Source organism: Chanodichthys erythropterus, chromosome 3 (assembly GCF_024489055.1).
Source record: "Chanodichthys erythropterus isolate Z2021 chromosome 3, ASM2448905v1, whole genome shotgun sequence".
Classification (NCBI taxonomy): Eukaryota; Metazoa; Chordata; class Actinopteri; order Cypriniformes; family Xenocyprididae; genus Chanodichthys; species Chanodichthys erythropterus.
The window spans coordinates 34,608,022-34,631,515 of NC_090223.1; the positions used below are offsets into that span (position 1 = coordinate 34,608,022).

At 38.1% G+C, this 23,494-nt stretch overlaps 1 protein-coding gene across 5 annotated transcripts; it reads right to left on the minus strand.

Moving 5' to 3' along the window:
• Nucleotides 1-1,747: 1,747 nt before the first annotated feature.
• On the minus strand, nt 1,748-22,606 carry bcat2 (branched chain amino-acid transaminase 2, mitochondrial). 5 transcript variants are annotated; one of them, XM_067381928.1, is made up of 18 exons: nt 22,347-22,606; nt 22,221-22,259; nt 22,030-22,133; nt 19,217-19,283; nt 18,945-19,036; nt 18,740-18,844; nt 18,598-18,665; nt 18,332-18,428; nt 13,393-13,467; nt 12,715-12,915; nt 10,907-11,017; nt 10,639-10,758; nt 9,212-9,375; nt 7,811-7,953; nt 6,962-7,047; nt 4,339-4,479; nt 4,156-4,230; nt 1,748-4,039 (listed from the first exon to the last, which is right to left on the minus strand). In XM_067381928.1, the coding sequence occupies exons 1-18, from the start codon at nt 22,432-22,434 to the stop codon at nt 3,998-4,000; spliced, it is 1,818 nt and encodes a 605-aa protein (XP_067238029.1). In that variant the 5' UTR covers nt 22,435-22,606; the 3' UTR covers nt 1,748-3,997. The 5 variants fall into 5 exon arrangements, with proteins under 5 accessions (XP_067238029.1, XP_067238024.1, XP_067238027.1 ...); XM_067381923.1 differs by lacking the exons at nt 18,332-18,428; nt 18,598-18,665; nt 18,740-18,844; ... (3 more) ...; nt 22,221-22,259; nt 22,347-22,606 and adding an exon at nt 15,830-16,073 and having other exon boundaries at nt 1,753-4,039; nt 12,715-13,079; XM_067381926.1 differs by lacking the exons at nt 18,332-18,428; nt 18,598-18,665; nt 18,740-18,844; ... (3 more) ...; nt 22,221-22,259; nt 22,347-22,606 and adding an exon at nt 15,830-16,071 and having other exon boundaries at nt 1,754-4,039; nt 12,715-12,908.
• Nucleotides 22,607-23,494: the final 888 nt, after the last annotated feature.

Consider the following 23,494-nt stretch of genomic DNA (forward strand, 5'->3'; position numbering starts at 1 on the left):
GGAAGGCCGACAGGAAGCACAAGACAGGAAGGCCGACAGGAAGCACAAGACAGGAAGGCCGACAGGAAGCACAAGACAGGAAGGCCGACAGGAAGGCCGACAGGAAGCACAAGACAGGAACGCCGACAGGAAGGCCGACAGGAAGCACAAGACAGGAACGCCGACAGGAAGCACAAGACAGGAAGGCCGACAGGAAGCACAAGACAGGAAGGCCGACAGGAAGCACAAGACAGGAAGGCCGACAGGAAGCACAAGACAGGAAGGCCGACAGGAAGCACAAGACAGGAAGGCCGACAGGAAGCACAAGACAGGAACGCCGACAGGAAGCACAAGACAGGAACGCCGACAGGAAGCACAAGACAGGAAGGCCGACAGGAAGCACAAGACAGGAAGGCCGACAGGAAGGCCGACAGGAAGCACAAGACAGGAACGCCGACAGGAAGCACAAGACAGGAACGCCGACAGGAAGCACAAGACAGGAACGCCGACAGGAAGCACAAGACAGGAACGCCGACAGGAAGCACAAGACAGGAAGGCCGACAGGAAGCACAAGACAGGAAGGCCGACAGGAAGCACAAGACAGGAAGGCCGACAGGAAGCACAAGACAGGAAGGCCGACAGGAAGCACAAGACAGGAAGGCCGACAGGAAGCACAAGACAGGAACGCCGACAGGAAGCACAAGACAGGAACGCCGACAGGAAGCACAAGACAGGAAGGCCGACAGGAAGCACAAGACAGGAAGGCCGACAGGAAGCACAAGACAGGAACGCCGACAGGAAGCACAAGACAGGAACGCCGACAGGAAGCACAAGACAGGAAGGCCGACAGGAAGCACAAGACAGGAAGGCCGACAGGAAGCACAAGACAGGAAGGCCGACAGGAAGGCCGACAGGAAGCACAAGACAGGAACGCCGACAGGAAGCACAAGACAGGAACGCCGACAGGAAGCACAAGACAGGAAGGCCGACAGGAAGCACAAGACAGGAAGGCCGACAGGAAGCACAAGACAGGAAGGCCGACAGGAAGCACAAGACAGGAACGCCGACAGGAAGCACAAGACAGGAACGCCGACAGGAAGCACAAGACAGGAACGCCGACAGGAAGCACAAGACAGGAACGCCGACAGGAAGCACAAGACAGGAACGCCGACAGGAAGCACAAGACAGGAACGCCGACAGGAAGCACAAGACAGGAACGCCGACAGGAAGCACAAGACAGGAAGGCCGACAGGAAGCACAAGACAGGAAGGCCGACAGGAAGGCCGACAGGAAGGCCGACAGGAAGGCCGACAGGAAGGCCGACAGGAAGGGGATGGTACACACAGCACAGAGACATCAAACAATGATCTGACAAAGGAGATGAGAAATGAGTGAGCATATAAAGGGTGAGTGAATGAGCTGCAGCTGGTGCTGTGATGAGTGACAGCTGGAAGCACTGATCATCCACGTGGTTTGGGCACGCCCACTCACACACAACAGTAACACGAGACAAGCAGGAAACAATGCATTCAAATACCGTGACACAAAGGTGCTTACGGACCTATGGTGCTTGGCCCCTAATTTTTGTTAACACTTTATTTTGATGATCCCCTTTAGACATTATACTGATAAGTAACTTTGCAAGTACATGTCTACAGTCTACGAATACTCTAGTGAGAGTTAGTTGACATGTACTTGCAAAGTTACTTTTAGATGGTAGAATTGGTCCCACTTTATATTAAGTGGCCTTAACCACTATGTACTTACATTTAAATTAATTATTTGATCACTTATTGTGTACATACATGTTTTTACATTGTACTTATATTTTAAAAACACCGTATACCCGTATCCCACCTCAATAGCAGCAAAAGTGTTTTGCAATTCAATATGAACCCAATAAGTACATTGTACTTATTTTTTGATGTAAGTACATAGTAGTTAAAGCCACTTAAAGGTGCTAAAGAGGATCTTTTCGTCGACTGAGAATCCAAAGACTGTTACAGTTTTTGAAATGAGCGTATGCGTAAGAACAACCCCCCTCCTTCACAGCTCACTTCAAAGGAACGCCTCCCAAAACTCGTGCACGAGTATTGGAACACGAGTGTTTACCACCGGCATTCGCTGTGTTGTTAGTGGATTCATTATGTCGGACTCACCGCAGGTAACTCATAATCTGCAGTTGTTTCTCCTGTCTCCTGAGTCCTGACTAAAACATTGCATGCGGCGCCTGTGAAGTGTGGAAAGTTACTGGAGTGCAGCCGCGCTCGTCTCTCACAAGGATCGTCATGGCAGTGATTGACAAGCCAGAGGGCCAATCGTGTACGCGATGATCGCGTATACGATTGGCTGATATTTTAAGGCCCTACCTCGTGCACAGATGATGTATTTTAATATTATTCCTTTCAGTGCTCCTAATAAATAGTCTTTTATCAGTTAGTAAAGACAGTTTCAAGTAATATTGCAAAAATGTATACAACAAAACATCCTCTTTAGCACCTTTAATATAAAGTGGGACCGTAGAATTTCTAAAATGGATCATCAAAATGGAGCGAAACCTAATTTTCTTTTGATTACTTTTGGGATAAAATATGAATCAGACATATTTTTGACAAGTGACATTCAGCCAATAATGTGTGCAAGTTTCCAAACATTTTACAGCCACAAAATATACATTTTTAATAACCACACATGAAAGCAAACTAGAGCTGCCGAAACAGATACGTGTAGGTGGTTGAAGCAAAAGGCATATTGTATATTTGGACACAAATTGAGTTTATTTGTAAAAATATAGTAACAGAAAAAGTAAAGACATCTACTCCAAAAACCACCGAAACCAACCAATCATGAACACAACAGCAGCCCCCCTCAGCACAGTAATGACATATGTGAAAGATGGTGAAATCAAAGAGAAAGTAACAGTCAACTCCATCAGGCACTTAGATAGAAAACAGATGTGGAGTGTACGGATTAAAATGCAAGTTTAAAAATATGAAATAAGGGGGTGTTCACAAAGAGTTAAAACAAAAAATAAACAAACACAGCCGATGGGTATTCTAGCCATATAACCTCTAAAACAACACCAGAAATAAGTTAAAACCGATACATTCTACATGTTCAGCGAACATTACATATTTCACACACATGTACATACAGGTCACATTGTAGTTCCAGATATCAATTAGATAACACAAACACAGCCTAGCGATGATCACCTACGATTATCATGTCAACATTTTTCTAGTGGTCTCTAGAGCTGCTATGTCCGGGCTGTCATGAAGCCCTTTGTGCGTGCATCAGTTCAGCTCATGGTTTTAAATCATCTAAATCTGGCGAAAATATATTGCCTTTGAAGTAGCATCCTTCTCTAGACAGACAAACATTAATTTACACTTTGTTTACATTTGGACATATGAAGACAAATTTAGTGTATTTTAAAAGAAAACAGAACTGTTTAAAACATGATGGATAAATGTATATCCCCTTGAGAGTAAAAAAAAAGCATGACATCTGTTCTCTTACATTACACAAAAAGAACAAGCAGCTCAGTAAATGAACATCTACATTAAAATCAATATGTGCTGAAGACTGATCCTTCTCAACTGCCTGATTTCTTATCACCATTCCCTCAATATAAAAACTGAAATGTTAGTACAGTTAAATGTTGTAGTTTTCAGCTATTTTTGGAGACAAAACAGAAACAGTGAAAGCATGACTGGCTGGAGAAAAAAAACTACTGAAAGGAGAACACATTTGCTTGTGCCTTTGTTATTACTTATATATGGCTTATGACGCTTGTGCTCGACAGGTTTAAGGACGATTTCTAGTGCTAAAAATTGTGCCATTTGCATCTCTAAGCAAGCAGGATGTAAGGTCATTTGGAAAGAATGCATATTTTTATATATAGGTGATTTTCATTTAGAAAGGTTGTTACTATAGAATAACAGCCCTGTCTGTTTAGTCCACACACAAACTCATGAGATGATAGGTTTTAGACATGAAACCTGCATCAGATCAGTTAGACGACCAGCGGTGCCCAGTCCCTCTGAATGCGGCCATACTGTACATGGAGAAACAACAGAGGTTTAGGATGGAATCAAAGAAAATTTGATTTTATTATGAATTCAGGAGAAATTCCAAAAGTAACAAGAATTACTGAAGTAACAATCTCTCTACCTGGATGTCAGTGAGCTCCTTATGGAATCTCTTGGCAAGGTCTGGACCGTTCTTCATTGTAGGAATTTGGTAGGTCTAAAAGATAAAAAGTTTTCAATAAATGTAGTAATATTTATTTAGCTGTAAAAATGCTTTCAAATGGATATTTGCATTAGAGAACTGAAGTGTGTATTTCCTGGTTACCTTTCCTCTGTAGAGCAGACTGCCAACTGGACACACCACACATGCAGTACCAGAACCGAACACCTCCAGAATCCGTCCATCATCTAAAGCGCCTATCAGCTCCTTCATTAATACTCGACGCTCTGTTACTTTGAAGTCCCCCTAAAAAAAAAAAAAAAGACAAAACCCTTATAAAAAGGACCATGGTGGAATCATGATACAGTTATGGCAACTGACATCTTGGTACTTGATATATAACATGTTATGGAACATGTCTTTAATGTGTCATATCATTGACATTATTATTAATGTTATTAATTATATATTAGTATTTATTATGGTTCTGCATTCAAGCAAACATATTATATATATATACATGGGCGACATCTTGTCCCCTACTACACATCGTTATAAAAGTTCACAATGCTGTTGCAGATTAAATATAATGTGGATAACATTATGTGGATAATGTGGATAAATATCTTTTTGTCAGGTTAGACACTGCTTATTAATCATTCAAGCCCCTTTATCTTAACCGTCGTACCTCGCACGTCCGTCATGTTTGTAGTTTTTAAACACTTTTTATTCATATTTGTAGTTCTAATCGAATCCTCGTCCACAGCGCAATGTGTTATGGGCAATATTAGCCGTTAAGTGTGCACGGATCTGCACTTCGAATTCTAACCGGAAAAAGTACACCATCCGGGTATCTTTGGAATACTCATTTCAACATACTACGATTTGGGACATACTAATTCTTTTTTCGAATACTATTTAGGACGCATAGTATGCGAATTGGGACGCAGCAATTATTTCATTTCCCGGGTACCGCTCCGTCTCGCGCACAGTTGAGCGCGAGCCTTATTGCCCGTGAGCGCGGAAAGACAGTCTCAAAAAACGCGGCCACTATTCAGAGAGTGTGGATTTGGATAAAACAGTAACGCTTTGATGCCGTGCCTGAACACCGTTTATCCCTTCACAGTGGCGTAGCCTATATCGGACGGGGCACGCAGAGCTATTAAATGCATCTTATTATTATGCTACTTTTATTATTAAAATAATATTGATAATTCATTTGCTCTGCAATACCATAGCGCATATCACTGCAACCGATGCGCTGACTGTGAGTGAGGATAATAAAAGATTAGTTGGATACTCCTCGTTTAAAAAACAACTTGTTTAACACGAAATATTTTCGTATAAATTTTTTTTTTTTTCTTTCCTCACTATGAACCACAAGAGAAATATCAAGAAAATAAATTAACAGTCTCTAAGAGGATATGCGCCGTTAACGCAGTTTTTACTTTCAGTTTCTGTAGCAGCCGCGGCTCGTCTGGGTGTGGCAGAGCCTCACCAAAATATTCATCCTAAAATATAGGCCTACCTCTATGTACACTGAATTAATAATAAATTATAAATGTGTTCAGCATTTTGCAACAAATATTTTTCAGATTTGAGTCGTAAAGTGAGCAGGATATATTAATGTAGCGCATGGATTCGACAGGCTTGTATTCATAATACTAAGCGGGGCAGCCGGTCTCAGAGCCCGTCCCAGCTCTACAGCGCCACCACAACTTTCCTATGAAAATCTGTGGTGTAAAATGGAACTGCAGCACCCTCTCATAGAGAGCCATTGTGGCAGATTTCTGCCTGCCCCGCTTATTTCCACGTTAAACACACCTCACGTACACCTCCAGACCAAGACGATATAAGTCACACTTCAGATATGTGTCTGCATCAGGTCAGTAACTGTTTGGCATGTCTGTTCTTCCTATGTGGAGTAGCGTATCTTTAATTTAAACGTGCTCATGTTAATAGCTTTTATAGTTGTAGTTCTGTTGTTTATGTTTGTTCTGAAAATAGACATGACTTTTTTCCTCACATGAATTCCTACATAACTATTCTAAAACAAAATTCGGAAGCAGAAATACTAAAATTCTAAGATTCTGTGTGTTGTGTGTACTAAAGTCTGTCAATCATCATTAGAGCGCCACCCTCAGGCTGAATAACGCAAAGACATTCGAATTCTGCCTAAAGTGTGTCTGATGTGTTCAGCGATTAGAATATAAAACTTTCAAAATGGTTATCATAAACTAGCGCTAAGACCCAGAATCTGCCCTACATATATTTATGGCAAGGACCCGCTCCTGTCCTCTAGTGAGATTTCACCTGCGTAACTCTCACGCAAAGTTTTGCACATTGTATGTGTGATATCAACTGGGCTCGCCTTCATGGTTTAAAATGGTAATATTTTAAAAATTGCGACATAACATTTTTCTTTATTACCAGTTGCTCGCAAAATGACGGACACTGATTCAGATATCGTCCGCATCATTTCCTGTGATAATAAAATTTAGTGTATTATTAAATATATGAGTAGATAAATGAGTAGTATTATTAAATAAAAGAACAAGCTACTTAAACTTCTGCTAATAATTTGCTGATGCAGGTACAAAAAAAAAAAAAAAGACGTTTACCAGCAAAAAAAAATAAAAAATCTTGCCCCCCCTAACTCGAGAGTCAAATGTCGCATATAAAAAGATTGACAATTGATAGAGCTAATCTTCATTTCCCTGCTCACAATGCCTTTCACTTTTTCTTCTTTCCCTTTTCCGTCAGTGTTTCATATTTCTGTTTCTCTCACCCATTCTCTGGCGAGGTCCAGCAATGACTGCCTGGTGACTCCTGGAAGAATGACGCCATCAAGTGGAGGGGTGACGAGCTCTTTCTCTGCAAAGACACACACACATGTCCACAAATAGATTAAGATACGTTAATAGGCATCACCAGCAGGTGGAGACAAGCATAATCATTCCACATGGAATACTGAACTATCAACTAAATGTCAACCTCTTGCCAAAATATACAACAGGGCTCAATGCATGAGAAACTGTATCCCATAATGCAATGCCCTTGACTTGACCTTGCTGTTCTGAGAGTGAGAAATTAATCAAATGCAATATCTGTTATGTCTTTAACAGTTTTTATCTCTTCAGGGCTCCTACACCATTTGATAAATGAATTTCCATGGCTTTTCCATTCCTTCATGATTATCTAATAAGGATTAAAAAAATAAATAAATAAATAAAATAAAAAAAAAAACACCTTATAGATTTTAAACAAAGAACAATTTCTAGCCAAGTACATATTTTAGAGAAGAGCACTGCACAACTTAACTTTTAAAAATTATATTCTTTATAGAAATTCCATAACTTAAGATTTTAATCATTTTCAATACTTTGCTGGGCCTGCATATCTCAACTCACTGAACCCTGTAAGGTATTTTTACACACTTACAGTTGAATGGCTAGTATGCCAATGTATTATTCCCAACATAAAAATACAAACAGTAGCAACAACTTGGTCTCCATATTTATCTACAAAAAAACCCCAAACTTAAATAAGCACATTTTAGATACTAAAAACACCCTTTTTGCGCACACGTTAGGACTGTAGAGTGTTTTAATTTAGGGTTTCTAGAAGCTACTCTCACCTCCTTTCTCTGTGGTCCAGTAGATGAAGAGGTTCATGGTTCCGACCTCAGTGATCTCCTCATTCTCTCCGTACAGCCAGAGGACCTGCTGACAGCCCTGTTTGGCCGCCTCGCTCTGAACAGCGATCGTCGGTCCGTAGTTACTGGGAAACAAAATCATAATTACAGAGCTGCATTCGAGTCAGGCCACAAAACAATGGGTTACTACGTTTAAACCAAACATTTGAAAGGAAGAGTTTTATAATGAAGAATAAAAACACTGCGATTCATAAAATAAACAGACATACACAGTCTACACATGATCTGAATATTATGGGACAGCAGCAAAAGCTTTGCTGAAGTGGACCTTAAATGCTTAATGGGACAGTAAGACAAGGACTGATAGGAGAGGCGAGTAGTGACAGATACAGCACATGAACAGAAGCCAGAGCTGCATTAGCGAGAAGGGTCAGCAAAGCGCTGAGGATTTACAACAATACACCGTTGCACATGACTAGCCTAATGCAGCCTGTGCAAGCTAGTGAATTTCTCTGAATAACCTGAAAGTGAAAATCTACTCATAAGACTACAAAATGGTGCAAAACAACAACAGCGTTTGCCTTGAATCATTCAAAGGGTAATGGAGGGTGACAAACAAATAAGCTCTTCTGCCATTCATTATCTCAGATCTCACTATTAAAACAAACAAGAAAATGCATCTCTATCGAGAAACTGGATAAAAGTTTAATACAGTTAAGTAACCGGCTTACCAGCAAAAGCTTCGAAAGGCTTCTTTCTTATGCAACACTACAGAATGGTTAACATTTGAAATGCTTTTGCTTAATAACTTGAGGAAAATACAAACCAGTGAAGATTGTTCCAAACAGTTAAATATAAAAGGTTTATATATAAATATAAAAGGTCCCACTTTATATAAAGTGTCTTAATATAAAACTGCTATGTGTACTAACATTTAATAATTAGAGCTATAATTCATTTCTGTAATAACGTCTATAATTACCCTGCTGACCCTTCCCTTACCCTTTAACCCACCCTTAAACCTTACCCAGAACACCAAACCTAAGCTTACCTGTATCCTACCTCAATAGCAGCAAAAGTGTTTTGCTGTACAACATTAGGTACACTGTACCTAACATTAACTTAGTTATTAAAGACACCTAATATAAAGTGTGACCAAAAAGAATCATTTCGGTGACATATTTCTGCTCTAAATTAGCAGTTACCTAGGCAAATATGTCTTTATTAATACCAAGAACATATTACACAACTTATTGCAGCAATAACGGAAAAATACAAGCATAAAAAAGAGCCAAGGACAGGAAAAGTTAAATTGACTCTTATAATGTTTTCTCATATGTTTATGAGGAATGTAGATATGACCAAGCCTTTGTGAAAACTCACCCTCCCATCTTGTATTCTCCAACGCCACCCCTCCAGGCCCGAACGTATCGAGGATCTGCCAGCAAAGACACTGGACTAAAGCCTCCAGTGGCAAAATAAGGTCCAACAGGTCCAACAATGACAAAGAGCAAAGCGTGACCTGCTCGAGACACACCTAGAGAAGGCTGAAAAAAGAAGAATGGTCAATCAAAAGATAAGACAAAAATCATTCAACAGATTACACTCACTGGCCACTTTATTAGGCACACATTGCTAGACCTGGGTTGGACCCCCTTTTGCCTTCAGAACTGTCTAAATTGTTTGTGGCATAGATTAAACAAAGTACTGGAAACATTCTTCAGATTTCGATCCATATTGACATAGCATAGCATTACGTAGTTGCTGCAGATTTAATGGCTGCAAACACATGATGCCAATCTCCCTCCATATCCCAAAGGTGCTCTATTGGATTGAGATCTGGTGACTGTGGAGATTATTTGAGTATGGTGAACAGTGTGATGTTCAAGAAACCAGTTTGAGATGATTTGAGCTTTGTGACATTGTGCGTTATCCTGCTGGAAGTAGTCATCAGAAGCTGGAAATACTGTGGTCATAAAGAGATGAACATGGTCAGCAACTATACTCAGGTAGGCTGTGGCATTTAAACAATGCTCAATTGATAATAAGAGCCCAAAGTGTGCCAAGAAAATCCCATACACCATCACACCACCATCAGCAGCCTGAACAATTGATACAAAGCAGGATGGATCCATGCTTTCATGTTGTTTAAGCCAAATTTTGACCCTACCATCTGAATGTCGCAGTACAAATCGAGACTCATTAGACCAGGCAACGTTTTTCCAATCTTCTATTGTTCAATTTTGGTGAGCCTTTGTGAATTGAAGCCTCAGTTTCCTGTTCTTAGCGGACAGGAGTGGCACCAGTGTGGTCTTCTGCTGCTGTAGCCCATCTGCTTCAAGGTTCAACATGTTGCACGTTCAGAGATGCTCTTCTGCAGATCTCGGTTGTAACGAGTGATTATTAGGAGTATTATTAGAGTAACTGTTGCCTTTCTATCGGTTCGAACCAGTCTGGCCATTTCCCTTTGACCTCTAGCGTCAACAAGGCAATTTTTTGCACACAAAACTGCTGCTCACTGGATATTCTCTATTTCAGACCATTCTCTGTAAACCCTAGAGATGGTTATATGTGAAAAGCCCAGTAGATCAGCAGTTTCTGAAATACTCAGTCCAGCTCGTCTGGCAACCCACAACCTTCCCCATTCTGATGCTCAGTTTGATCTTCAGCAGACTGTATTGACCGTGTCTACATGCTTGAGGTACTGCCATGTGATAGGCTGATGAGATATTTGCTTTAACAAGTAGATGAATAGGTGTACCTTATAAAGTGGCCGTTGAGTGTATATTTTAATATTTAAGGTTTCTTACTTCAGTTCCTATAAACGTTGGTCTAATGTACAGGCTGGCATCTGTGGAGTAAGGAACCCATTCTTGGTCGATCTCAACCAGCTTATTGATACACTTCCACAGTTCGACCTTATCAAACAACTAAAAGAGACAGACAGGGAGAATATGTTAATGGCAACAGAAGGAGATACAGTCCACAGATTGGCTCAGTTGAAATGTGATAATATAAATCACAGAGCATCAGTCAATAAACTAAAGTAGGTCTGTATAGGATAAGATGAAGACTAACAGGTAGGCAGCTCCTTTCAGTGCTCCGGTACATGCGCTCCATATTCAACATTGGCCTGAAGAGACGAATGTGGTTATCTACTCCCCGGAAGGCCTTCATGCCCTCAAATAACTGAGAATAAAACAGAAGAAGAGATCAGAAAAAAAAAAAAAAAAAAGACAACTGAAAAAAAAAAAGAAATTGCCAATAATGTTGGAAATTTGTTTTAAACATCATTACGGTTCATTCCAGTTCAAACTGGATATTATTAAGTAAAACTATATTAAGACATGTACATAACTGTGCAGAACATTCATAAAAATACTAGGTCTAGCAATAGTCAGGAATAATTAAGATTTTGTTCATGTTTTTGAAGTCTGTTATTTTCACCAATGTTGCATTCATTTGATAAAAAAATGCAATAAAAACAGTAATTTTTAAATAATAATAAACTTTTTTATGCTAATATATTTTAAATGTAATTTACTCCTGTGATGGTAAAGATGAATATATTATAGTTAAGCTCAAATATTATTGGTGCTCAATTATTAATAACAGATCTTATTATTATCAATGTTGAAAACATTATTTGCCGATTAATATTTCTGTTTAAACTATGATACATTTTTTCAGGATTCTTTTAATGAACAGAAAGTTTGAAAGAACAGCATTTGAAATAGAAACCTATTGTAACATTATAAATGTCTTTACTGTCACTTGAATACATTTATTGTATCCTTGCTGAATTTGCTGAAAAAAAAAAACAAAAAAAAAAAACTCTTCTTTTTGTCCCCAAAGTTTTGAGTGGTACTGCATATACGTCATTGTTGAGCTGCATAATTAACTAAATATAAATCAAGATTATTTAATGTAATATAATTAACATTTTATAAAATGTATAAAATTATGATACATACATTAAATAATAAATATAAATGAAGATAATAAATGAAGATATGTGCATTTATAAATTATTAACTGCAATTACAATATAGAGGAGAAAATTGTGCAGCCATTTTATTTCTACATTTTTACACTTCTCGCAGAATAGAATTCAGGTAAAAACAGCAGACTTGGAAAATAAAGTCTAGTTGCTTTTGGCTAAATGAGAAAAGGATTCTAAATAATTCCCCCGACATAATTCAAGCGAAATCGAAGAACGAACTGATGTGACGTCATTTCGAACAAAATCAGGCCAAACAAAGTTTGTTTTGGGAGTTTGAAACCGACTTTCCGGAAAAAAGTTCGCTAGGGCTGGTAAACACCTTTGTAAAATCATTGGTCCATTGCGATTACGTGATAGGTAGGTGTGCGCAGAGGCTCCGCCTTCTTTCACATGGAAATCTTTTCCGGTTCATTTCTCCTGTTCAGTCTGTCGAGGTTAGACGTCCGCGAGTAAAGACAAACACAATAGAGTACGTCTGTACGTCTGATGAAACGAGACACTGACACTGTTTTTCATGTTTAATACAGTAAAGCTGTTTGATTTTAAGCAATCTATAGTATAAAGTGCTATAAATAAACGCAACGTGGCTTTACTAGAGTGCCGCATTGCAGAGCTCGTGCAAACATATCCACATTTGTATGATTAGATGCTTGCTGTTTTCTCAATTTTGTTGTGTGTTTATTTTGTTATTGAGAGGAAACTGCACATCACATATTTACATATTCATCTAAACGCCACTCTCCGCAGCGTGGGCAGCGTTGGATGTTTGCTAACAGTATATTGCAGCTCACATATTCTTCTTACCCCTAAGTGAAGAACAAAAAAAAAAGAACTTTGCCGTGAATATATCGGGACCTTAAGTACCATGTGGTTCACACACTACCTCTATGGAGTAATGTAGGGCTGAGGAAGCAGGGTGAAGGGACAGATTCTGGAAGGGCTTGATCTGTGGTGCCTCCCATCCTCCTGCAGCAGACCAATTGATGGTCAGCATGTGGTCTGAAAACTGCTTGCCAAACACAAGAGTTGAAGGGTCTGGCTTTGGCTTCAGTACAGGGTTCCTCTCTATGGTAAGATCTGCAGCCTGACACAAACAAACAGGGAGAGAAAGACAGAAAAAGAGAGAGAAAACGAAAAAGACAGAGAGGGGCGGGGAGTAAAGCGGGCATGTGGAGAGGTTTTTATTCATTATCATTGATTGCACATGCATTTGAAAAATTAATCTGGATTCATCATGCCAGTCAAGCACTTATGGAAATTGAATTCAATTAAAATGCGGTGAGAAGAAAGGAAGGGGGTTGTTGAAAGAAAGAAAGTGTGCAAGAGGGCAAAGGCACAAAGAAAAGAGACGTCAGAACCCACAAGGTGACACCGTGGCCTGCTTAACAATTCACAAAGTGCAACTCAGGATGAGCCGTAAACTTCACAGGTCTGGAAAAGATCTGCATTGCCCCCAAAACGCAAGTTAAAACTCAAACAATTGCACAAATTCACCTCCAGGCTGACTAGTAGTGGAATAGAAAGAATGAATTAATCTGGCTCGACAGGTTTGTTTCAGTACCTTGAAGGAGGAACTGACGAACCGCAACGACCCACATGACAGGGAGAGAGGATGAAGAAAGCGTCCATTTAGAGCCTTAAAACACAGAAACAGAGTGTGACTTCAATCATTCCCTTTCATAGCACACTCAGACACAGGGCATGTCGTTCTTGACAGCTGTTGTTTAGCCCTCAGATGTGAAGGTTGAGTATGTACCAGCTGTATGTACCTGCATTTGTGCACTAGGAGACAGCTGGGTCACGCAGTAACAGTGCTTTTAATAGCTAAAAACCCTGAGTGAATGAGCAAAGCAAAGGAAGGTAGTGTGTGTTTGCCTATAAGACACACACCAATCAGCTCCTGTTTTAATTGTTTTCTTTTTGTCGTATTAGGCATTTGTTTACATAATAAATAATGTAGCAGGGCTACATGATAGCTTGCTGCTTGATCCGTTGGGTGAACTCTCTTAACTCTTGTGCATAATTTGGCAAAAAATGCGTCTTATGTTTTTACCGTTAGTTACTAAAAAATTAACTAGCATATATTATTGTAACTAGTATTTATTTTAATTATTAGCAAGTAATCCAATAGTTACTAGTATCTTTTTTTCAATTTCACTACAATAACTATTCATTAAAATACTAGCACTTACTATATAGAGTCAAGTAACTATAACACCACTGGTACTGGTAACAATTTGAAATTTGGATATAACTCAAAAGGTAAAAGTTGCAACTACTCACTTCTCACTAGTATTCCAATTATAACCGTATTACTATTAAAGGGTTAGTTCACCCAAAAATGAAAATAATGTCATTTATTACTAGGGGTGTTGAAATTAATCGTTTCTACGATGGATTGTGATGCAAACATGGACGATTCTGCATCGATGCAGTAATAGACCATAATCGATTATAGCCTACTGACGTTTCGCTGACGTTATTCGTCACATATGCGCTTCTCACGTTAACATAAAATAGCGGAGGGAGTGCATGCATTCAAAGCAATGACATTTCCTCTCTCAAGATCCATAAAGCTACTAAATACATATTTAAAACAGTTCATGCGAGTTCAGCAGTTCTACCTTAATATTATAAAGCGATAAGAATACTTTTTGCGCACTGCTTCCGAGCTTTACGAATCGAATCAGTGATTCGGATCTCCTATCAAACAGCTAAACTGCTGAAATCACATGACTTTGGCGCTCCGAGTGACTGATTCGATTCGTAAAGCTCCGAAGCAGTGTTTTGAAATCGGTCCATCACTATATTGATGAAAAGTCGTTATTTTGTTTTTCTGGCACACAAAAAGTAATCTCGTCACATGAACTGATTAAAATGTTTTTAGTACATTAATGGATCTTGAGAAAAGAAATGTCATTGCTGTGAATGCAGGCCTCACGGAGCCATCAGATTTAATCAAAAATCTCTTAATTTGTGTTCCGAAGATGAATGAAGGTCTTATGGGTGTAGAACGACATGAGGGTGAGAAATTAATGACATTATTTTAATTTTTGGCTGAACTAACCCTTTATCTATCGATTAGTGTAGTAGTATGCTTTTCATACTAGTAGTATATATTGGGAGACTACTATCAAACTCATTTTGTTAGTAAGATTTCTTATCTCACTAGTTAAAATAGCTTTTTACTTATAATGTAATCTAATGACTACTACTAGTCAAAACTTTATAGTCCAATATTAAAAATCTTAAAATCTAGTAACATTAAACATTTAGCTAAACATAACTAATGAATACCAGCACCTAAAGACAAGTTGCAAGTAAAACAGGAACAGGTCCAGCACCAACTGGAAATGAGAATACCACATATCCATATTGACTTTATTTCCAAAATGTAACCAGTGAAAGTGTAATAGTTACTTGTTGAATAGTGACTAGAATCAAAGGGTGTCACGCGAATAAGTAACTAAATGGATCAGGTCACTACAAGTATCTATATATTTAATAAATCGTTACAAGTAAAATATCATAAAATAATTTATAATATAAAATAACGCCTCGTAGTCATCATAGTGTTAAAATACTAGTAATTTAAAATAATTTAATTTAATTTTCGATAAATAAATGTTAAGGCGGCTTGCCATATGCGTCCACACGGAAATACGTGGAAAGCTAGTCATTCACAATGCAAGCGTTCATCCATTATTTACAGACAGTTTTGTGTATGAACAGAAATTCAGAGTGAGAACAAATGGCGTCTTATCCTAACTATAAAATCAAACACTTAAAGATGTGCATCCCGCTGCTGTGACACTTGAAACTTGCGTGTTGTCGATTTGCAACGTCGATAATCCGCAGTTTTAAGCTGCTAATTGCTGTTCTGTTAAATATAACGTTACTCCAGACACGCCGAGCGTGTTCACATAGACCTGTTAAACATTGACAGCAGGATTTGGAGATGTGGTGGCGGAGATAAGTGAAATGATCTTTGAACTCACCGTCCTGAGCGCTGCCATTGCTGCTGAAATGAAATGAATGGTAAACTAGTCCGAGTAGGAGCAACAGCCCCAAACTGTGGGATCGCTGCGTTCCGGATTGGACCTCCCAAGAAATAGCGGCAATGTGCTCGGGGTTTGAAACAATAAACCTACTTTTTTATTTTCAACACAAGCCAGTGTGATATTTGCATCATGAGGCTTGTTTGAAATATCTAAAATGTTGTTATTTGTGATGCCACTAGGATAGATAGCCTAACTGGAAACTTTCTAAATGAGACTTTTATATTTCTGAGCACTCATATGATAATCTTTAATAAATAATTATGGCTCGATTACATCATTACATCTTTATATTAATTTTAAAAGGTATTAATATTACAAACTAAATAGTTCCCATCCATCAAAGGGTTAATAATAACCCGCGGGTAGGCGTGACGGATCTCTCGCTTCTGATTGGATAAAAAAGAGTAGGGGTCAAACTATATGGTTCTGGGTTAAACAAGGTCATGAGAGAAACACTCCATTCATTGGTCAGGATATGAGGCGTTGGTCCTATCCGGTTAAATGATTGGCTTTTCGAAATTTGAAAAAATATGTTTCATGTCAATACCATAGACTGTGGTCAATACCCTCAGCTGATGATCATGTGACACAAATAAAAATAGGCTGGTCGCTATGGTAAACAAGAGTGTGTGGCTTTAGGTTGCACAGAAGACTGAAACACAGTTTATATTTGCATATTTAATTGATTTGGGTTTTGGTTTTGTTTTTTATTAATTTTTTTTTGTCTGAAACTTTCTTTTTATGGCCATATTAAAATTTTGAAATCAAAGGACTCATGTCAGTATGAACACATAATTTGTCTTACATTGTCTCAGAATAATCCCATGAGTGGCACAGCCATGTTAAAGACGTTCTGTCACACTTTTTCTAGTTAATATTTAGTCAAATAATTCCACAACACATGTGTACAATAATTAAGCTTTTTAATTGGTACAAAAAAAAAAAATAAAAAAATCAGAAATACAATGTATGAAACAAATCACAACCTATCAAGAGTCATTCATTAAGATTCCAAAAATCACTAAATTACACAACATAAAATCAAATGTGACAAACTGACCTGGGAATGTTTATTTGTAAACATCAATCTTCCCAGGTGAAAAAAAGTACATTTTTACAATGTACTTAAAGTGCTCTATTTTCGTGCACTAATTTTGTACTTAATATGTTAAAAATTCTTCTTTAGTACTACTTAAGATAATCTGAAGAACATCTAAGTGTACTCAACTGGGCTATTTTGAGACACCGTGAAATATGAACTTTAATGTGCTTTTAATATACTATCTCTGTATTTAGATACCACTTATAGTACACTATGGGTTCAAATGCACTATAAGTGGTAACTTCATACATTTTTTAAAAGCACATTTTAGTTCATATTTCATGGTGTGTCAAAATAGGCCAGTTGAGTACACTTAGATGTTCTTCAGATTATCTTAAGAAGTACTAAAGAAGAATTTTAAATATATTAAGTACGAAATTAGTGCACAAAAATAGAGCACTTTAAGTACATTATAGAAATGTATTTTTTTTTTCACCTGGGTTTGCAAGCATTTTCATGGTACTGTAATTCACAGTGCAGGTCCCTTACATATAATATTTAACTACTATAATTTTGTATTAATAAAAAAAAGGAAAACTCAGCATTTAGATTAATTAATTAAGATTTCACAGATACCCTACAAAAATTCCTATTACTCTTAGAAATGCGAACAATTGCAGATGGCTTTACCATTTACCTGACCATGAGGTAGTGTGCAAGTGCTACATGGAAGGTAAAAGAAAAACTATTTCTGAAATTCATTAAACTTGAAATAATTTTTGTTTAATAGTAAACTGAAACTCATTCAAATAAAAGTTGTGCAATGATTTTAAATGGTGCAATGATTAAAAAAATCAGTTATTTTACAGTGTCTCTGTTACACATATTGTATGTACTTACTATAGTAATAACAGTAAATTATGTACATAATTAAACCCTAAACCTAATTATATATTAAGTACATGTTGTTAATTAATATTATTCAGAACTCATTTGTATAATTACACTGTAACAAAGAATGTAACCAAAAAATGTAACCAAAATCACATATTTGCAAAGTCTGCATACAGAAGTAGCACTGTCTCATAAGCACCAAACAAGCTGTCTGAGAGGAGGAATGAAACCATATAATTATTTAATGGTCCTTTCACCTTTCCATCACTGCTCAGTTAAGGAACTTGGCTTTTGAAGCCGTAGTTCAGTTCGGCCCCTCCGCTTAGAAACAAGTCTATCCCAGTACAGAAAGTGGCATCAGCTGCCAAGAAAAGGGCAGCTAATCCACTCTCAGCCTCCGTTCCCATTCGACCAATCAACTGTTGAGGAGAAAACTGTTACTGTAACATATCCAGCAGAACACCAGCTTCTTCTATTGCTCATTTACCCTTATGACCACTTACCTGAGCATTTTCTCCCCCCTTAATAGTAGCAGAAGGGTTTTCGGTTTGGCCTGCAAGCTCCTCCCACAGAGGTGTCCTTATATTGCCTGGAGAGATGCTATAAAAGAGTTTGGATTTGAAGGCTGGTAATAAACATAATTAACAAACAATGTTCACAGGTGGGAATTCAGTAGGATCAAAGAAAATATAGTCATAGAGAAAATAAATAGTTTAGATATAAATATAAAAGGAAGGAACAGCTTAGGCAGGGTGATAATGTCACTCACCAGTTCACTCTCACTTGATAGCGACTCTCATCCACAGCCATTGCTTTAGTCATCGCGGTGATCGCCCCCTGGTGGATATATGGAAGTATTGCTATTACTTTCAAGATGATCTTGAGCATTTGGCACATGCAGAGAAACTCACCTTGGTTGCCACATAGGGAGCTGCGTCTTTCTGACCTATTGAGGCGACAAGGCTGGCCAAATTGATGATGTTTCCTTGTGTTTTGCGCAGGTACGGCAGTGCATACTGCCCAGAGGTAATAAAAAGAGGTTTAAAAAATAAAACAAAAGATCAGTCATTCTGCATAAATAAAGAGACCGGAGTGTTATGTTGCTTGAGGTGTTACCTTGGAAGTAAGGAAGTAGCTGATGAGGTTCAGATTAAGCAGGTCTCTAAACTCCTCTGCAGTGGTTTCATCTGTGGGCTTGTGAGGGGGGTCTGGTGTGTCATTCAGGGATTTTAATTGAAATCAGTATTATTAGACAATTTATTCATTTGTATCATTATTTTTATATTATGTTCAAAATAAATGTAAAATGTTAAAATAGTGTTCACAAAAGAGTGTAGAACAAATAACAAACAAAAAATGTAAAAAAGGTGAATAAAACTTTGACTTACGCCAGCCAGCGTTGTTCACCAAACAGTCGATTTGTCCAAACCTCTCAATCGTCTCACTTATTAAATGCTTTAAGGTAAGATATGATAATATATAAATAACAATACATTTGTTTTGAAAGTTCAATTATACTGAACTGACTTCAGCTGAACAATGACACTATTTTCTCTTAGAGATGTACAGTCAAAATGAACCCTCTTTGCATTACTGATCATCATGTACCTGTTATCACTGCAAAGCTGCTTTGACTAAACTATACTATACTATACTATACTATACTATACTATACTATACTATACTATACTAGTATCTGTGTAGTATAAATTGCAATTGAAATAAAGGTGACTTGACTTGATTTAGGCTGGACCCAACATGAAGGCCTGATGCTAAAGCAGAATGAATCTCTCACTGACTCTGAACTTTGTTGTTGTTGTTGTTGTTTTGTGTGTGTGTGTGTGTGTGTGTGTACTGTATCATGCTTTTCATTTAGACCTTTTAGTCATTTGCATTTAGACTGCTGTATGTTTGCAGTATGTAAGTACTGTATATACAGACATTCAATACTATATTGAATATAATACTGTACTTGCAGTACATACAGTATACTTTAAATTCACATTACTTGTGATTTCTATACATTTTATGTAATGGCAAAATGTGTTTACTGTGTTACAATATACTTTTTTTCTGTAACCATGTTCTGGATGTTGTGTTTTCCATTTTTTAATGTAGTGTCTAATGAATGATCTGTAGTGTTTACATATTGTTTAATGTGTGTATGATCTGAAAGCTTTGTTTGATTTTGCCATAAGAGTCAGAGGTTTTGTGAAATTAGTTTGAGGATTGGATTTGTGTTTAATGTTTTGAGAAAATGAGTGATGGTTTCAAGAAATTAATTTCGGTCGATACGATATAATTCCGATATCGATATGAACTATATAATAGCCTCAGAAAAACTGCCAAGAACGGCCACAACGGATGTCGGTACCTACAAACGTCTGAAAAATGAATTTGCCAAATCTATGAAATTTCTTCCTATATAAAAATATTTAATATTTTAGAAATAAAAACAGTACAAATAAATTTATGTTCAGCTTTTATTTGTATTTAGCCTTCATATGAACATAAAAATAAACATAAGACTCACTCACTTTAGTAATATTAATATCTTTAACATTAAACTATAACGTAGGCTGATTTTATTATTCTTAAAGGGTCATGAAACCCCAAAACACGTTTTTGAGATGTAAACAGATATGTATAGGCTGCACATCATTGAAAACACTAAAGGTAGCCTGCTCATTAATGTTATTCATAAGTGAAAAATAGTTATTTTTGCATTTTTCAGAGCGATTTCTGTCTTCCTGTTTGAAAAGCTGAGTCAGAGCAACGTCACAAAATCTGACGTAATCGTGTACTTTCGGCCCAAGTATGGGCATGGTCGAACAAGCTGACGCAGACCGTTTCGAGCGAATCTCGACATATATTCATGACATAAAGCTCATTTAATCCAATCACTGCGCTGTAGTATGCATAAGATTATAATTGCAGTATTATGCATGAGGAAGCATCACTTCTCTCGGAAGTGGATTGTTTTGCTGTAATCTACCAGCACAAATGGAAAATATGTTCGCATGAGATCGCATTACAGCGGAGAATCCAACTGTCACAAAAGTGCTGCTCATTCACCTCTGCCTGCTCTAGATGCGTTCAAACACGAGAGCCGTAGGCTGTTTCCCTCAGCACAGCAGCACGTGTGGTGTTTGTATTTTGCTCGCAATGCGGTCAGAACTGGAGTTTGAATACGAACACATGGAAAATACGATTGTTTTTATGATACACAGGCGGAGCGCGCATATGTTCGGTTTCAGCTCGGAGCTCCGCGATGAGTTTAACAACACTAGCCACGTGACACATAGCTCATACAGAATAAAGTATCCGTGTTTAAAGTTTTTATTTCACATATTCTCCTGCACCAAACATTAACCAGCACGGTGTAGTTATGCACACATATTTTCATCAAGTTGTGGAAGCTTGTTCCGTCGCATTTGCATCAGGTGTACTCATTTTGTAAAACTTGCCGCGTTCGCGTTTGATCTGAGCACTGGCTGGTGGCTGCATGTCTCTGTGGTGTAAGTCATCACGCAAATAGCCAATCGCATTCTGCTCTTAAATGTGCTGTAATATCGAAATACCGGAAATGTGTTTAAAAATCATATCACCGTTATCAAAAAAAATTATATCGCGATATATATTGATATTGAATTATTGTCCAGCCCTAGTTAAAATAACACTGAAGCAGAGTTTAATTTAATGAGATAATTTTATTAATTAATTAAGTAATGATTGCGCACTAGTGATGAACACCTGCTGTTAACAAGCATAATCACTGAAGAAATAAGAAAAAACACAATAACTACAACTGGCTTCAGTCACAGCCTTATTAATTGCTTAAATATCTCATTAAATTTAACTCTGCTTCAGTGTTATTTTAACACTATTTAGAGAGGGACCATATGTACTCTGAGCAGGGCTGATTTAACTTTTTAGAAATAGAAATCAGAATTATTTGATTATTATATTATTAATATCATAAAGAAGCCTTTATACATGATATCATGATAATGTCAAGTTGTAGGCTAAATGGAAACCTTTTTCAAATGTGGGGGAAAAATTTACCTCAAAACCATTAACATCAAACTGCTAAAGCTTTATACAGCATATATGACACAGTAATGAGTTTGAGAGGAACAAGATAAAGGTGAGGACAGAGGCTGAGGTGAATGACACAAGTTAAGAAAGCAACAGTGCTTACCTTGATGTCATCCTCTTTCGTCACGTCACATGACAAAAACATGCTTGATCCCGGTCCTTCCTCATTCAGCACAGACTCAAGAGACTGGCCAGCTGGCAACTCAGCTGACAATTACAGGAAGCAGAAGGAAACGTTATTGCATTCATTGCTGGAACTAAACCTATTTCAAAGTATTGAAATCAAGTACATACTCTCTTTAGCGCAGAAGACAACTTTGGACCCATTTTGCACTGCAAGGCAAACATGACGGTTTTTATTTAGTTCTCTTCCTTTACTTTCGATTTATTCATGGAAAGATACATTCTATAAATCCTTACCAAACGCTTTAACGATACCCCTTCCAATGCCTCTAGTGCCCCCAGTGACGATGACAACTTTGTTGACATATCGCTGAGCACAAGCCATGTTACAACTCTACCTTATACGTCCACTTATGTGTACTAATGCAGGGAACGCAACAAATGTCTGCGCACGACTGCTCGAGCAAGCGGTTTCTAAGGCACTAAAATCATCTGACAGAGAAGTACCACCAGATATCACGTGTGTTTGTGTGTCTGTGTCCTGTGGAGATGTTCGCTTCCTGGATGAATCGTTATGCGAGTCGCTTTTAGCGAACTGGGTGAACCGGTTTACCTGAATGAACCAATTCACCGTGTTCGACAGCGTCCAAGTACGGTGAAACTCTCTGAAACTCAGAGGGTTTTACACATTTGGTTCGCAAAGAACACCGATAAACACTAGATAGCTAAATCCTATAGTATTTTGTAACGTAAGTTACTTGTTTAATTGTATTTTTGATTTTTTTTTTTAAAGGATGTTGTATATTCCATACTTTGTCCCAAACGATATGACCAAATAATGAAACATACTTACTATCAATATAAAATGGTTAAATATTTCCAAATGTTGACTTTCATTGAACAAGAGCCCATTTTATACAGTCTATGGCAAGAGTCGCTGATTGTCACGATCAATGCCCGTTCCTGTTCACTCCGGACTACATTTCCCATGATCCTCCATTGCTCATCACCTGCACTCACTTCACAATCACTCCACACTAATCACCACACCCAGCTGCCACACATTACCTGGACTATAAAGGACTCATACACACACCACCTCACCACGAAGTCTTGATTACCATTGTATCATTTCTGAGCGTTTCTATCCTGCCTGCCTGCTTGTTATCGTTCCTGCCTGTTTCTTGTTTTTGACCCGTTGCTGCCTGTCCTGATCTTTGCCTGTCCCTTGACTACGACTCTGCCTGTTCCTCACTGCTCCTGTTTGTTCCTGTTTTGACCCTGCCTGTACGACCACTCTACTTTAATAAAAGCTTGCACATGGATCTCTGCTTGAGTCCCGCTTCGTTACAGAAGACTTCACCACCACTACGATCCAGCAGCTTTCCCGGAAAACGTTTACATGGTATGGACATTACTCAGTTGTTATTATGGAGTTCGCAGGG

Excerpts from the sequence above, each read along its gene's own strand:
- bcat2 (XM_067381928.1), bottom strand. The coding sequence starts at position 22,434 with ATGGCTTGTGCTCAGCGATATGTCAACAAAGTTGTCATCGTCACTGGG. Across the intron at positions 18,429-18,597 it reads TATCAAGTGAGAGTGAACTG|CATCTCTCCAGGCAATATAA; the intron begins GTGAGTGACATT and ends ACTCTTTTATAG. Across the intron at positions 11,018-12,714 it reads CCCTACATTACTCCATAGAG|TTATTTGAGGGCATGAAGGC; the intron begins GTAGTGTGTGAA and ends TTTTATTCTCAG.